Source organism: Mustela putorius, unplaced genomic scaffold (genome assembly GCF_011764305.1).
Source record: "Mustela putorius furo isolate JIRA1106 unplaced genomic scaffold, ASM1176430v1.1 tig00000224_pilon_pilon_pilon, whole genome shotgun sequence".
In the NCBI taxonomy this organism is placed as follows: Eukaryota; Metazoa; Chordata; class Mammalia; order Carnivora; family Mustelidae; genus Mustela; species Mustela putorius.
The window spans coordinates 9,775,465-9,791,379 of record NW_025421321.1 but is presented as its reverse complement, the minus strand read 5'-3'; the positions used below and the strand labels follow the sequence as shown (position 1 = coordinate 9,791,379).

At 44.3% G+C, this 15,915-nt stretch overlaps 1 protein-coding gene across 13 annotated transcripts in view; it reads right to left on the bottom strand.

The window, feature by feature from the left end:
* The window catches only part of TBC1D8 (TBC1 domain family member 8), a 103,767-nt gene that overhangs the window by 4,289 nt on the left and 83,563 nt on the right, over positions 1–15,915 (bottom strand). For 8 of the 13 annotated variants that reach the window (XM_045077690.1, XM_045077691.1, XM_045077692.1 and 5 more), the window contains 9 exons: positions 14,540–14,754; positions 13,434–13,551; positions 10,887–11,172; positions 10,004–10,133; positions 9,765–9,863; positions 8,953–9,021; positions 7,302–7,325; positions 3,285–3,525; positions 2,678–2,743 (listed from right to left, as the gene is read on the bottom strand). In XM_045077690.1, the coding sequence (XP_044933625.1) occupies positions 2,678–2,743; positions 3,285–3,525; positions 7,302–7,325; positions 8,953–9,021; positions 9,765–9,863; positions 10,004–10,133; positions 10,887–11,172; positions 13,434–13,551; positions 14,540–14,754 (1,248 nt within the window). Of the gene's footprint in view, positions 1–2,677; positions 2,744–3,258; positions 3,526–7,301; positions 7,326–8,952; positions 9,022–9,764; positions 9,864–10,003; positions 10,134–10,886; positions 11,173–13,433; positions 13,552–14,539; positions 14,755–15,915 lie in introns of all 13 variants that reach the window. The other 5 variants (XM_004753040.3, XM_013056375.2, XM_004753043.3 and 2 more) reach the window with 3 other exon arrangements.

Below are 15,915 nucleotides of genomic sequence, written 5' to 3'. Positions count from 1 at the left end.
AATATCCAAAAATAGGCAATTCTATAAAAAAGGAAAGCAGGGCAAAATGGGTGGATTGGGAGCAAAAGCCAAAGGGTATAGACCTTTTTAGGGTGATGAAAATGTCTAAAACTATGACGGTCATATAACTAAAGATAAAATCATTGAGTTGTGTATATTTTAAATGAATGTACTGTATGATGTGTGAATTATAGATCAAAAAGCTCTTATAAATAACAATAACAATTACAAAGTATTACGGACTCAGGATCTTCATATTTACTAATAAATCAGCTGTAATCCAACAAATATCCCCAAGATGGCACCAAAGCCTTGAGAAGCTGATCTTCATATTTGGGAGATAGGTTTCCTGCGTTCAGTGGGTAGGAGCTGTTTGTGGAATTTTGGGGTTTTTCTGTAACTGATATTAAGTCATTTTACCAACCTTGTATAAAACTTATACACATTGGCACATGTGAGCATCCACTCAAATTATAAGCCTTGTGTGGTCGTTGAGGCAGTCATGATGAAAACAGTTTTTTAGGTAATAACTGTTAGATGTCAAGAGGATACTGGGCCCCTCTGCCTCAGAAATATGAAATGTATACACAAGTCACTAACAAAATGCTCTAACAGAAGAACCAATACAACCAATTTTCTTGGGAGCATAGCGAGGAATGGTTATTTCAAGTGGAGAGCAAGTGTTGAGAAAGGCCAACCACAGAACAGCACACTTTTCAAGGAACCCTTGTGCACAGTTGGTGGGAAAGCAAATATCCAGCCACTGTGGAAAACAGTATGAAAGAATAAAAAATCTACCCTATGGTTCCAGTAACTGCACTACAGGCATTTACCCCTAAAATGCAAAAACATTAAATCAAAGGGTATATGCACCCCTATGTTTATTGCAGCATTTTTGGCTATTACAATAGCCAAACTATGGAAGCAGCCCAAATGTCCATCATCTGATGAATGGACAAAGATGATGTGGTACACACATACACGGAATATCTCTCAGCCATAAGAATGAGATCATGCCATCTAATTGTGCACAACAGCATAGGTGGAGCTAGAGAGTATATATAATGCTAAGCAAAGTCAGGCAGAGAAAGACAAATAGCATATGATTTCACTCAGATGTGAAATTTTAAGACACAAAACAAATGAACAAAGGGGTTGAAAAAGACCAAGAAAGAGACTCTTAACTATAGAAAACAAACTGGTGGTTACCAGAGGGGAGATAGGGGAATGGGTGAAGTAGGTGATGGGGATTAGGGGTACCCCCTGTCCTCATGGTGAGCACTGAGTAATGTACAGAATTGTTGAATCACTCTGTTGTACACCTGAAACTAATAAAACACTTTAGAAAGATAAATAAAAAGTTAGAATTCCATCTTTACCATCTTTGTGATTTTTCTATAAATCTAAAAGTTATCCCAAAATAAAACGCTTATTTAAAAATTGAGATGAAATAATTGAAATAAAATAATCCTGTTTAGCAATATTAGATACAGACAATGATCATGAAGAATGGCCGCGATGATAGTAGAGGAATAATTATGCATGTCTCCTATGTTAGTAGGAAAACACTTGTGAAAAATAAAGGCAAATTAAAAAACTAAACTCGGGGGCACCTGGGTGGCTCAGTGGGTTAAAGCCTCTGCCTTCAGCTCAGGTCATGATCCCAGGGTCCTGGGATCGAGCCCCACACATCGGGCTCTCTGTTCAGCGGGGAGGCTGATTCCTCCTCTCTATCTCTGCCTGCCTCTCTGCCTCCTTGTGATCTGTCAAATAAGTAAATAAAATCTTTAAAAAAATAAAAAACTAAACTCACTAACACTGGCATAAAAGGCAAAGAACTTCACTGATGCCAAACCATTTGTAATTGAGGAATAACAAGTCTGTGGGAAGGCAGAGGAAGAAAGCTGCTACAGAATGCTCCCGGGGCACACTGCAGTTGTCCAGTTGGTAATGGCTCAGTTTCAGGAAGTGGACCCAGAAAGCCACAAATGATGGTTATATGCATTTCCAACTTTTCCAGAAGTGTTGGTTGTAAAAACCACCAGGATCTCATGGCCCCCAAAACTTTCCTAGCCTCCTTCATTGGAAGTTCTGTCAGGGGCCCCATCCAACACCAGAACCATGGCCCTGGGGTCCAGAGACCATGCTGGCATTACTAACCCACCTCTGTGACTTCAAAAGATCCAAGGAATAAGGTTAAGGCCAAGTATGACATCTTAGGTTTCAAACTGTTTTCTTTGTTCCCGGTTACCTGCTGAAACTTGAGGGAAGTATGGACTTACATGCCAGAAGAATGAAATGGTCCTTCAAAAGAGGAGGCTTAAATAACCCATCTATTAAGGCAACCAGGGTCTGCTTCCTTACATACTCCACAAGCCAGCGGTTACCAAAGTGTGGTCCTCAGAACCAGGGAGCCGGAAACAGTAGAGTGGCGCCCAGGAATATGGGTTTTAACAAGCCCCCCCAGATGATTCTGATGCATGCTCAAGTTTGGCAACTGCTGTCATAGGCCATACAGCTCAGTAATGAAAATTTGTTATCAGCAACCCCAGATTAAAAACATCTGTTGACTCAAGTCTAAATGGAACTTTAAAAGAGAAGAACTTCAGAGTCACATACAAGGCTTACTTGTGTCAAAGCAGAACAGAACTTAGATTTTCTCCATAGAATTTCTTACCTGGAGGGATATGAAGTCTATATAACAGTTTGATTTTCTCATTCATTTCTCCATTATACATAACATCTTCAAAAAAAAAAAAAAAAGATGAGAGAAAATGAGGAGATGCAAATGGATAAAGTACATTTGTTGTGACACAACCTCACTGTGGGGAGAGAACTTAGTATGATCAGTACTTGTTCACTCAATACTTCGCTGTCCCTACTACCAGACATAGGGTGTTTGAAATGAAAACAAGAAAAGGTCACTCTTGAGGTGCAGGATAACCTCCTGAATTTTGTCTGGCCTCATACCTTCTGAAAGATTTTAATTTCATGGGCAGGAGTCAAGAACACAGCCCCTAACAAGCCACACCACACCCTGGGTGCCCGAGGAGAACAGGAGCAATGATCCTGTGTGTTGAGAGCTTGGGCCCTTCTCACCCTCCTTGTAAGTGTCATCATAAGAGGAGCCTGCAGAGTGGTTTCTAAAATCTCCAAATCATATCAGGCCAGTCCCAAATACATTTCACTGCGTGGGTCTGCCCGCTCCACAGTCCACCCTGTCTTGTGTTCACAGACTCCCGTCCCAGATTAACTCACTGCAGTGAAGACCCACAGGGTCCTACCGAGACAGCTCACAAATGCTTTGAATTCGATCAGGTGGTCCATGTTGTCATCCAGGAGCCTGAAAGTCCTCTCTGCGAGGATTTCCGTGTGGGCCCCACAGGTCCAGGGTGAGACAAGCTGAAACAAGTGTGCGAACTGCCGGGCATCTATGCGGTACTGCTCTGCGTAGGGCCTGCTGGGGTCGTGGCGTGGGGCCATGGGCCTGGGCTGCTCCCAGTAACAGCTCATCATGTGCTCTCTCTTCAGACAAGAGGGAGAGAGGGATCTGTGAGAGATGGGAGCACCTGTGGGGGGATGCACGCTTAAAAGCCAGGGTTAACTTGGCCTTCGCTCAGGACTCACTTGGCCTCGTAAATTATGTATTGAATAAGAACACTATAACACGAACAAATGAAAAAAGTGCTTACAATCTCATTACTCTAACCAGACAAGTAAAAGATGTCCCTTGTTACCTTGTTACCTTACACTTCATGCCCATAAGATATGTAATTTGACCTCTTTCTCTAAGGTCTTTTTTTTTTTATTATTGGAGCACATAATATCTAACAAAACTTAACCATTTTAACCATTTTTCAATGTTCAGCTGCCATAGTCTTAATTCTAGGAGACCTAATTTTTATTCTGTTTTCTCATCAAATCACATCTGAAAACAAAAAAGTGCTAGACAGATCTATAGAACATAAAAGAAACAAGTCACCCTCGTTGCCTGTGGAGAGGGGAAATAGGGGTGGGAACTCACATGTAGAACCAAGTCTCTTTTAAGATTTTACTATTTGAGAGAGAGCACCCACAAGCAGTGGGTAGTGTGGCAGGAGAGGGAGCAGCAGAGTCCCCGCAGTCCCAGATGTAGGACTCGATCACAGGACCCTGGGATCCTGACCAGGCTGACGGTAGACACTTAACCAACTGAGCCACCCAGGTGCCCCAGAACCAAGTTTTTTCACTGCATACTTTCTTATAAGTTTTTAATTTTGAGCAAGGTGAATATATTAACAATTCAAAAAACTGGAAGTAAAAAAAAAAAGTGATTCCAAGTCTTGGGAATATACTGACAACCAGAGCACTCAAAACTGATCCTTCCCTGAGGGTCCCCTCTTTAGGATGCATCTCTTACACCCATGGTAAATCACCTCTTGGGACATCTTGACTCACTGAGATAATTCCCAATGACTGCAGGCTTCTGCACAATTTTAGCGTCCTCCACCCATCACCGTGGCACGGGAACAAGTATAGAAGCTGTAATATGTGAACCCAGATCCTTGGATGAAAACCAAAATACCATTTATAGTTTTACTGTTGTATTTGTTGGCAGCCTAGTCCTTTGGGTTGCCTTCGCAGAATTGTGAAAAATACCACAAGAACTTTTCAGTGTGAAACGACAGTCCAGTGAATTTCCATTCCTAAAAATTCAAGACATACTGCAAAAGTCCATTGTATATCTGTGTATCCTGTGATACTAAAGCCCCACAGAATCCTGCCAAGAAAAGTTATAATAAATAAGCCTAGGACTTGTGCAACCAGTTTACACAGAACCCTACAGAAAAACAAACCAATTAAAAAAAAAAAAAGACCATGGATGTAAGCAGGTGATACCAAGAAGTACACAATTAGCTGTAGTCAACCCTACGAATGGATAAACAAATTAAAATTATAATAAAATGCAATTTTCTATAAGACTAGCAAAATTGCAAAAGATTCTTAATAAAAACTGGGTGTGTGTGGAATGTAGGACAGGAGCCCTCTTGGACATCATCAGTGTATTCCCATGGAAGTGAAATTTGAAAAATCAAACACAATTTAGCAATACAGCTAAATACAGTCTATGCACCCCTAGGACCCCATCCCACAGAAACTGCAGCACTGGTGTCCAGGGAAAGGCACAAAGATGCTCAGTCCAGCACAGTTTAACAAAGCAGCAAAAACCTGGAAACATAAATGTGTCTCAACAGATGAATGGTTAAGTAAATGATGGTTCAGCCCTACAATGAAACTATACAGCTATTTTTTCCATGTCATAGGTGGGAGGGAAGGTGTGTCTGAGAGAGAAAGTATAAAAGGAAAAAAAAAATCAGGAAACATATTCACCAATTTGTTAACAATAATTACCAGTACAAGGGTAAGACTGTAGGTACAGACAGGATGAGACCCTTTCATTTTTTGCTTAAAAGTTCTTCTTTTTTTTAAATGGTAAGAGTCAGTATACTTTTATTCTTTATTTTGTGATTTTTAATTAAAATTTGAAAATAAAAGTCTTCTTTTTCCCAAAGATTTTATTTATTTATTTGAAAGAGAGAGAGATCACAAATAAGCAGAGAGGCAGGCAGAAGTGGGGGAAGCAGGCCCTGCTGAGCACAGAGCCCGGTGTGGGGCTCGATCCCAGGTCCTGGGATCATGACCCGAGCTGAAGGCAGAGGCCTAACCCACTGAGCCACCCAAGTGCCCCTGAAAATAAAAGTCTTAACCAGAACATGTAAGCAAGTAAAATATTATTAAAGAGACCTAATGCTCTCTAAGGCCTGGTAATTCAATAACAGCAGGTTTATGGAAGACATAAGTAACTGTTTCAGGTCTTTGGTGTTTCCTGAAGTATTCTAGGACACTGAGTATGTATTACACTGTAAACATCTTACTTAGTTAAGATTAATGATGTTGTTTTCAATTTAAGAGAATAGAAGACAGACATCACAAATCCGAATTTACGTAATTTGAGACTGTTCAACACGGATGGACCATAAGGGCACTCCTGCTAAGTGAAAGAAATCAGACACGTACTCTATGATCTCACTTATATGTAGAATCTAAAGACAAAACAAAACCCCAAACTCAGAAAAAGAGATCAGAATTGTGGTTCCCCAAGGCCGGGGTGAGGTATGGGGGCACTGGAGGAGGTGGACAGAAGGTACAAACGTCTGGTTAGAGTAAACACTAGGGATGTGATGTACAACAGGACGAGTACAGTTAATGGCTATATGGTGTATTTGAGTTGCTAAGAGAATGGATCCTAAAGTTATCACAAGGGGAAAAAATTCTTTTTTTTTTTTAATGTCTAGAAGAGATGGAATCTAATTAAACTAATCGTACTCATCATTCAACAATATATTTAAGTCATACTATATGCTTTAAATTCACACAGTGCTGTATGTCAGTTATACACGTGAAACTGGAAGGAAAAAGTTATATTCGAGCATTAAAAAATTGCTTTAAATTATCAATAAAAATAGATTTCATTAAGTACCAAGCATATTGTTGATCTTGAAAATGAAAGAATGCGTAATGAACTTGGTCAGAGTTACTTGATCTTAACACAAAGTGATCATGCCTGTTCATTCCAGGCTTAGGGAAGGATACAATGAGGTTAAGGAACAGAATCCTTATTAATAACCTATCATGTATTTATAAAACAATGGAAGGATGTTGCTATGTGACCCCTTTCCCTGAAAAAATGAAATTCTAGTTGAAAAGACCAGAAGTAGTGGCACCTGCGTAGCTCAGTCAGTCAAACATCCAAATCTTGGTTTTGGCTCAGGTCATGATCTCAGGTCATGAGATAGAGCCCCTGGTTGGGCTCCATGCTCAGCATGGAATCTGCTTGAGATTCTTTCCACCTCTCTCCTCCCCTTTTGCTGCTCCCCCCACTTGTCTTTCTCTCTCTCTGTCTCTCAAATAAATAAAAATAAAATCTAAAAAAAAAAAAAAAAAAAAAGACAAGACCAGAAGTATATTTAAAACCCAACTAGAGGGGCACCTGGGTGGCTCAGTGGATTAAAGCTTCTGCCTTTAGCTCAGGTCATGATTCCAGAGTCATGGGATCAAGCCCCACATCAGGTTCTCTGCTCAGCAGGGAGCCTGCTCCCCCCTCTCTCTCTGTCTGCTTGCCTCTCTGCCTACTTGTGATCTCTGTCAAGGAAATAAATAAAATCTTTAAAAAACAAATACATGAAGTCAGACTATGAAAGCAAAGAAAATTCAGAGCTGACCAGGAGTATGGAGAGAGGATAGTCTGATGGGGCTCTTACATGGGACACATGCAGACTCTGGGCCTGGAAAGAAAGTACTGGAGTGAGTTACACAAATCTGTTTTACAATATATTGTATGTAACACAAATATACTATATATAACATAATACAATATATTGTATATAACACATATATTATATACCTTGGCATGTATAATGGAATCAGACACCATGATTATGAAACTGTTTTACTGGAATTTCCTTTGGAAGTGTATCTTAAAAATTATATTGTATCTAGATAGTTTCTAAGTTTTTCTTTGTAGTTAGTCCTACATAAGTGAAAGAGTTGTAAAGCTAACAACAAATAAAATTTCAATAAACACTTAACATATCATTCATAGGAAAGACAGAAATAGGAAAACAGTAGGCTCTATCTTCCTTACTCTTATTAAAGATGAGTATGGTTAGTACTTAATGAATTTTACTTTTATTAATTTAAAGCAATCGTCTAAATTATATAAATTCGGATCTGTGAAAGCTCTTATTCTCTCAAACTGAGAGCAGTTAGCCTTAAGTAGATGAAATACTTTTCATGCTGAACAACACATTTGTCTACCTGTCTTTATGTTCCTAGCATGCCCTGTTTTTCCTCCTTGAAAGTCAAGGAAAGAGGGGTGGGGACTTGGGACACTTTGACTTCTCATATTTTCTTCATGAAACAGAGGAAACTATGAAACTGAAAGACAGAGGCTGTTTACAGAAGACACAGTCCTGAGCAGTCGTCAGCACACATCCTGCTTATCAGGAACAAGGGGTGCCTGGACTCTACTAAGCCAAGGCCATTTCAGTGACTGCGGGGAAATGGGCCGTGACAGATGCACGCACAGTTCAGACAACCTCCAGTGCTCCACTTAGAAGTCCCTGAAGTGCTGCTTCTTACTCTGTCCATCAGTTTACACTCTGGGTTCAGAAGTGACAGTAGCTCAGAGTCCCCACCTGGAAGAGCCCTGGAAGCCAGACCCAGAACTTGCTTTCTCCAACTCTTCTGTCTCCCCATTCACTGCCAGGCTATCATGAGTGGAGCAGTGTGCCTGCCTGCCTTCCCTATTTTTATCCAGTATTTCAAGGAAGGAAACTTTCAGCAGGGCACCTGAAAATTTTCTTCATTGGGCAAGACCTGAGTGTTCACCTATATATCCAAATATTAGAAATATGGCTTATTTAGTATTACCAATATGATAGATTATAAGGTAATTTTAAAATGAGTAAGACTACATGGCAACATGGATAAGTGTTAATAATAGTATTAAGGGAAAATAGAAGATAAAGTGGCACCCGTAGCAGCCAAATATAAAAATTTATTTACATGTATTATGGGGGGGTATGAGTCACTACAAAGTATAGGAGGTGGGAATGTCAGTAATGTTCACTGTTCATCCACCAAGGCCTGGGAACTCTGCGTAGAACAGCATGGAACAGGTTACCAGCATCGAAGGAGGCCCTCTGCAGAGCACAGCTCCCGTGTAGGCCATAGGCAGGCGAGACCAAGATGGAGCTGGCAGGCGGGGTAAGCTCCAGCCTGTGCTGCCACTGCACAGACGCGGCAGACCCCTCCAGCAGCCGCGTACTCACCCACTCCCGCAGCCCTCCCCCTGCCGACCCCTGACCAGCTGACAACCCGTCACTCCTTCATCTTCCCAGAGTTTCCTACCTTGAATAAGTCGTAGAGTTCTTCCAGGTCTTCAGGAAGAATGGAGACTTCTGGGATAACAACTCGGAGCTTGAGGAAACAACCAACAACAGTGGGGTGAGTTCTCTGCCTGCACCCAGAACGATCAGAGGGAACAGGGGTCTCTTCTGCTCGTGGGGGACACCAGGTGTGTCCTGTCTACCAGAGCAGTCTGTTCCTTTCTGATGCCAAGATCACGTCATGGTAACTTTCTCAGGGTGTTTACCCTCAGCCTTTCCAATTCACACATCAGGGCCTCGGGACAAACGGGTAAGTTCTACACTGAGTTCTAAGGGAAGTCGAACTCTAACAAAGACGCAGCTTGGCCAGGATGTTCCTCCTGAAGAACAAGCATTGCAGGCCTCTGTGCGAGGCATTTTTCTATTTCGTACCTCATTTAGTCCCGGATGCTGAGTATTAATATCCTCTAGTATCCTCTTAGTATCGTTTGACAACTAGGGAAACTGAGGCTCATGGGGATTAAATTACTCACAGTCTGTCTGACTCTAATACCCCTGTTTCTACACCAGGTCACCCTAATTCAATGCAGGATTGGGGGAGTGGTATTCTTTTTTTTTTTTTTTAAGTTTATTTATTTTTGGTAATCTTTACACCCAACATGGGGTGTAAAGTTAGGTGTAAAAATCTTTACACCCTACATGGGGCTCAAATTTGGGACCCCAAGGATCGAGTCATATACCAACCAAGTGCCCCAAAAGCTTGGGCATTCTTAGGACCAACCACAACAGAGTCTGGGTTAGGGCCAACTGTCCTTCTGACAACCCGTGACTCACCACATTCTGCTTTGTGGTGTCTTCGTGGCCCTGGAGAACCCTGATCCTGTGCTTACATCGCAGGTGCTCAATCTGCTCCACAGACTGGTCTCCGAATTTCTGCAGAGAAACCAGGAGTTACACACTTACAGAACCCCTTTTTGTACAAAGAGGACAGCAGTATCCGCCAGGGAACCTCCCTCAAAATCCACCCCTAACCAGGTTTCCCAGAGGATGTGGGTGGGGCCAGGCCCTGTCACCTCGTAGGAGTCCCGGATCAGGTCAGCAATGTCAGTCCCAGGGTAGGGCTCCTGGTCGTCGGCGAAAAAGGCATGGTGGCTGCCGATGGGGGGTCCAGGACTGTCCTCGTTCTTAACATGATCTAGAAACCTGAGCACACAACCCACTACTGAAGTACAGTTTCCCCTCCCCTTGCACCACACCACGCACCTTCCTGGGGACCCGGGGGACATCATGTCAGAGCACTTTCAGACGCAGCTCATTCATCTCCAAACTCTGGGAGGAGGGCGAGATAGCAACTGCTGTGCTCCCTTAGAGAAAAGGAGACATGCCTATAGCCAGGCTTGTTGATCTGGGCCCATGGGTAGGTTTGCAGGGACCTGGGACTCTGCTGAAGTCCATACAAAGTTCCGTGCATATGTGCCATTGTAAGCTTCCATGTTCTGAACGGGAACCTCCCCTCAGCTCCAAGACACCCAAGTTCCGGTCCTTGGTCTCAGGGACTGTAACACACCAGCCCCTACACATCCAGGGTCTGGAATCTCCAGCTGGCTGCCTAAGACCATCATCTCCCAACGCCTGCCTGCCCCAGTCAAGGCCACCGTGAGTGCCTATCTCCTCAGAGACAAGTGAGAGTCCCTGCTCTCCTCCTGTACCCTCTCTTACTTGCTAGACAGGAGCCAGGAAAATGGCGCTCTTCACCACATGCAGGCAACAGTGCCACCTGACTGGCTGACTCTGGTGGGGGCGGTGGGGACTACTGCGTGACAAGTGGCAGAGTGGAAGCAAATATTCCACAGGGACAGCCCTGCTGGGCACCCCCTGCTGCCTCCACCTGGTCTATTTTGCAGAGCCCGCAATGGCCCTCCTTATTTCACCCCCTCCCCCACCCAGTGAGCGCACCTGCTGAGGACCATGAGGGCCTGGCCATCGTCCTTGCTGCTGCACAGGCCCTGGGCATTGGCTTCCAGCACTGCCAGCCCCAGCTGGAAAATGGCTTTGATCCCATCGTAGAAGAAGCAGTCCACAACGCTCACTGCGCTCTCCAGAGGCATAATGCTGAGGAACAGAGTCAGGAACCAGGAGAGAGAGATGGAGGCAAGGGCCGAGAGGTCGTTCATGTGCTCCGCCAGCTCAGGGAGGTGCTCCTTGATGAGCTCCTCAAAGACCGACTGGTCCACCTGGGCCCCTGGAAAAGGCAGGTCATGGAGACTTGGTTGGGGAAGGAGGCACACTTCCTAAAGTCAGCCTGAAACTGAAACTACTCTGAGATAAGCAGAATGAAACAGAATTTGAGCCCAGAAAAGGACTCGTACTGAACTGATTTTTGACACTAACTAGAGTAATTCAGTGGGGAGAGGATAGTATTTTCAAAAAATAATGCTCAATCAAGTGCATACCTGTGTGGGGGCAGAGGCGGGGGGACCTCAAATCCTACTTCACATCATACAAGAAAATATATTTGAAATGTGTCATAGACCTCAATATAAAAGCTAATAATATAAAGCTTAAGAAAAATACAGGGAAAAGGCAACATTTCTTAGAACACAAAAAGCACTAGCCACAGAAGAAAACTATAAATTGGACTTCAAGAGAATCAAAGACTGGTATTCTTCAAAAAACATTAATAAAAATCATAATGCAAACTTCACACTGAGAAAATATTTGTAATACATATACCTGACAAGGGTTTTGTGTTCAAAGTAACAACTCTTGCAACTTAGTGGTCAAAAACCTATTTTTCCTTTAAAAAGGCAAAATATGGGACCAGATACTTCAAAAGAAACAATAAACAAATGGCCACTAAGCACAGAAAATTGTGTTCAGTATCATTCATCAAAGAAATGCAAAGTTAAACCTGCATAATAGATTCCTTCTTCCCTGCTAGAAGAGCAAACTTAAAAGGCCAATTCTGAAAGCTAACAGGGATGTGAGCAACCAGAACTCACACACTGCTGATAGGGTTTCTACGGTCACAGTATATATCACTTTGAAAAACTGACAGTTACTTATAAAGCTAAAAATCCCTCTAACCTATGACCTAGCAATTCTACTCCTAGGTAAATACCAAGAAAATGGGCAATCTTGATTCACAGAGAGACTTACACTTGAATGTGTATTTCAACTTCACTTACAATAAAGCACTGGCAACAATTCAGACCTCTAACAGGTGACCAGATAAATGAATCACGGTCTGAGAGTACGGTGAAGTATGACTCAGCCAGAAGAAGGAGCAGAGTACTAATGCTCCAGCAACCTCGTGTTGTGAGCAGGAAAACAGACCCAGAAGAGTGCGTTCTCCATGATTACATTTAGATCGAGTTCAAGAACGGGTCCAACTAGCCCGTGGTGACAGACATCAGGAGCAAGAGTTGCCTGTGGCAGGGAAGGGGCAGAAGGGGACTTGGTGGGTTATGGAAATGCTCCAGGCTGTACTGCGGCGGTGCTCACATAGGGATACCCATTACCATGGAGGCTCTGCTGGTCACTGAGGAGTAGGCACTGCCCCCCAGCAGCACCATCAACCAATGGCGGCTTTGGCAGCCTGCCTACCCGTGACCCTGCCTACCCGTGGCTCCGATGACTCTGTGCTATTGTGTACAAGGTTAAGCTGCCTCCCCCAGCATCAAGTGGAAAGGGAAGGAAGCCCATCACTCAGGCACCTGGAGGGAGCCAGGGAAAACAGTCTAAGGCATCCCAAAAGGCCACCAAAGGTACCAAGTGGCACGTCCTTCCTAGAGAGCCCCCGCTTACTCCCAGGGGGTCCTCACATTCCCTCAGTTCTTGACTCCAGTCTTCGGGAGCATCTTCCTCCTGACCTGCCCCCACCTCCAGTCTTTTACCAAATTCTGTCTCAAACTGGTTCTTTCGTTTCTGTTCCCACTGCTGCTACCCAAATTTCAGGGCATCTCTAGAAAGGGTATCTGAGAGTTATCAGCAAGCTGAAGCAACGTTTCTATCACTTCGTCCACTAGGAGGTGCTAGACCACAGGGGAAATGCAGATTCCAATGGGCCACAGAAAAGGAAGACAGCAGGTGGGGTCGCAGGTCAGCCCAGAGCAGGGGGCCAACAAGGAGCCTTCTCACTTACTGTATACAAGTCGAGGGAGAGGGGCGTCCCAGGCTGCCCTTCAGGTCCAGCCTCAAGAGTCTCCACAAGGGAAAGGGGACATCTGTCTGTGTGAGCTCCTTGGGTAGGGTGGGCCAAACCACCCTCCCTTTCAGGTTGTTTCTTGAACCTCAACATTTTTCTTTTCAGGTAACTTACTCCACCCTTTCGGCAGAACGGTACAGAGATTACACCTGTCGGTTCTGCACATTCAAGAGCCAAACAGCGTTTGTACTGGGGATTTCTGGACAAGGACTGATGTGTCAACACCTCTTTGCCCCGGTTCTGGCCCTGATCCCCAAGCACAGAAGAGGAAGAGGAGGAGGAAGGAGACAGGTTACCAATGACCCGATGGTTGAAGTAGTCGGGCAGCATCCGCTCACACACGGCAACGAGCAACCAGAAGGCCTCCTCCTCCTTGGCATAGAGCAGCAAAACGGAGGTCAGGATGTTCATGGACTGCACAGGTTCACAGAGGAGGGGGTGGTTAGCATCACACCACGTTGTGCCACAGAAGACATGAAAAACCACACAAGCCCAAAGGGTCCACAGAAGTCAAGGCTGCCGATGAGACGCTCCATCTAGCCCAACCACACTGACACTTGTAAAGTGGAATGACTGAGTTTATCAATACGGTCCCCACAAGACACCCTAGGCTGAATGACCAGCCACCCTTCTGTCACTGTCCCCATCTAGGAATGCTGGGGCCAGCTGTGGTGCGGGCTTCAGGCTCAAGTCAAATCCAGCTATTCTGTGTGTATGTTCACATACACACACACACACACACACACACACAAAACATTCATGGGTTGATTTTGCTTTTCATGGGAAAGCAAAGTTTAAACTCTTCTATTTTCAGCTATCAGAAACTTCTCTAACCCCATCTAGTGCTGGGGTGGGGGCAGGGGTGTTTTATTTTACCAGGTTCTATTTTGTGCTTGTTTACCACATCCCTGAATACACTTTCCAAGTAAACTCAACAACTACTTAGAGGGCGGCTTATTTCCACTTGTGCTTCCTGAAGGAAAGGGATCGGCCACAAACATTTTTTGCTCCCCCAATAGCATGGAGATTTTAAAAATAATCCCTGTAACTTCTGCAGAGGTCTAGAAAGATAAAGCTCCAGAGAAGCGTTATCACTGCCGTCCTACAGTGGAGGCCTGGAGAGGCGGTGAAGACAAACTGTCCTGCCCTGGACAACTCATCATGTGCACTGCTCTTTTCAGGCACCAGGTAAAGTTTCTAATCTTAAGTCATCAACCTGTTTGACTATAAGGAGATGATGCCTGAGGCCTTACTTGATACATTCTTTAAGGAAAGCAAAAGCACAGAGCCTACACAGGACCGTCCTGGGTACCAGACAGCCAAGAACAACAGAACCCGAAGCCTGGGTAATCAACACAAGACACGGACTCAAAGATTTCTGCTCCTCCACTGCACACCCTACCTGGCAGTACCCAATTTTGGGGTTCCGGTGGGCATAGGCTGTCAAGACTCTCCTCAAAGCAGCAATTCCGGTTTCATTCTGGAAGGCGGGATGCTCTGGTAAGGAACGGTGCAGGTCCCGCTCTATCTCCTCAGTCACCAGGCAACATTTTCCCATGGACTCCTCCACCAGATTACCATAGTAACCCGGATGCGAGGCGAGATCGGTTACAGCATCTGATGATTTAAAAGGATTTTTTCAAGGGGGCAGGTTACCAGGACAGAGTCAAGCTGGGGAGGGGGCTTGTCCTGCTGGAAGACCTCAATAGGGTCTCATTACTTGAAGGACAGAAAATATCTTGAGACCACACACAAACCAAAAGGACTTTCATTCTGCCAAAAACGAGAAAAAAAAGAAAAAAAATGAAACAATATGGCTTTTCTAAGAATAACCTTATAGGGAGGGAAACAGCTCATACCAGAAACAGCTGTATTAATACGCTTTTCCCAAGTTGTATTCTCTAGTAATAGGAAGATTGGGTAGATGTGTGTATCTATACATACAGACATACACACAATTTTCATACATTAACTCAACATGAAATTACTGAGCACGTATGTGTGAAACACACAAGAAGGTGCACTTCTGTTTAGTAATCAATTTTCAAGGAGCCAACAAGCTGCAACAAGAAATTCAGGGGCTTTGCAACAACGTGGATGTTAACTAGAGGGTATTATGCTAAGCAAAATAAGTCAATCAGAAACAATTACCATATGATCTCTCTGATATGAGGAATTTGAGAGGCAGGGTGGGGGGTGGTGGAGGGGGTAGGAAGGGAAAAAATGAAACAAGATGGGACTGGGGAGGGAGACAACCATAAAAGACTCTTAATCTCAGGAAACAAACTGAGGGTTGCTGGGGGGTGGGGTGGGAAGGATAGGGTGGCTAGGTGACAGACATTAGGGAGAGTATGTGCTATGGTGAGTGTTGGGAATTGTGTAAACCTGATGATTCACAGACCTGTACCCCTGAAACAAATAATACATTATATGTTAATTTAAAAAAAAATTCAGAGGCTGAGCTCATGACAGGCAGGGCGACCCCGCCCAGTCCACCTACCACCAAGATCCTCCCAGGCCTCTGACAGGGAGAGGACTTCAGGGGTGAGGCGTCCACAGTGCATGAGGCTCCCATTCCCTCATCAGCCAGCACCCAAGCACCTGTGGTCCTGGCCAGTGGTCCTGCAGGGGCGCGGGTAGCAGGCGGGGTTCCAGGACAGAGGCTGGCCCCATGCAGGGAGGTCCCAGGAGAACAGGACAAGCAGAAGGGGCCCACTTCCACCATTAATCGCCAGTTTAGGTTTTTAAATTCTGATGGGGTTTAGTATACTGCCCTCC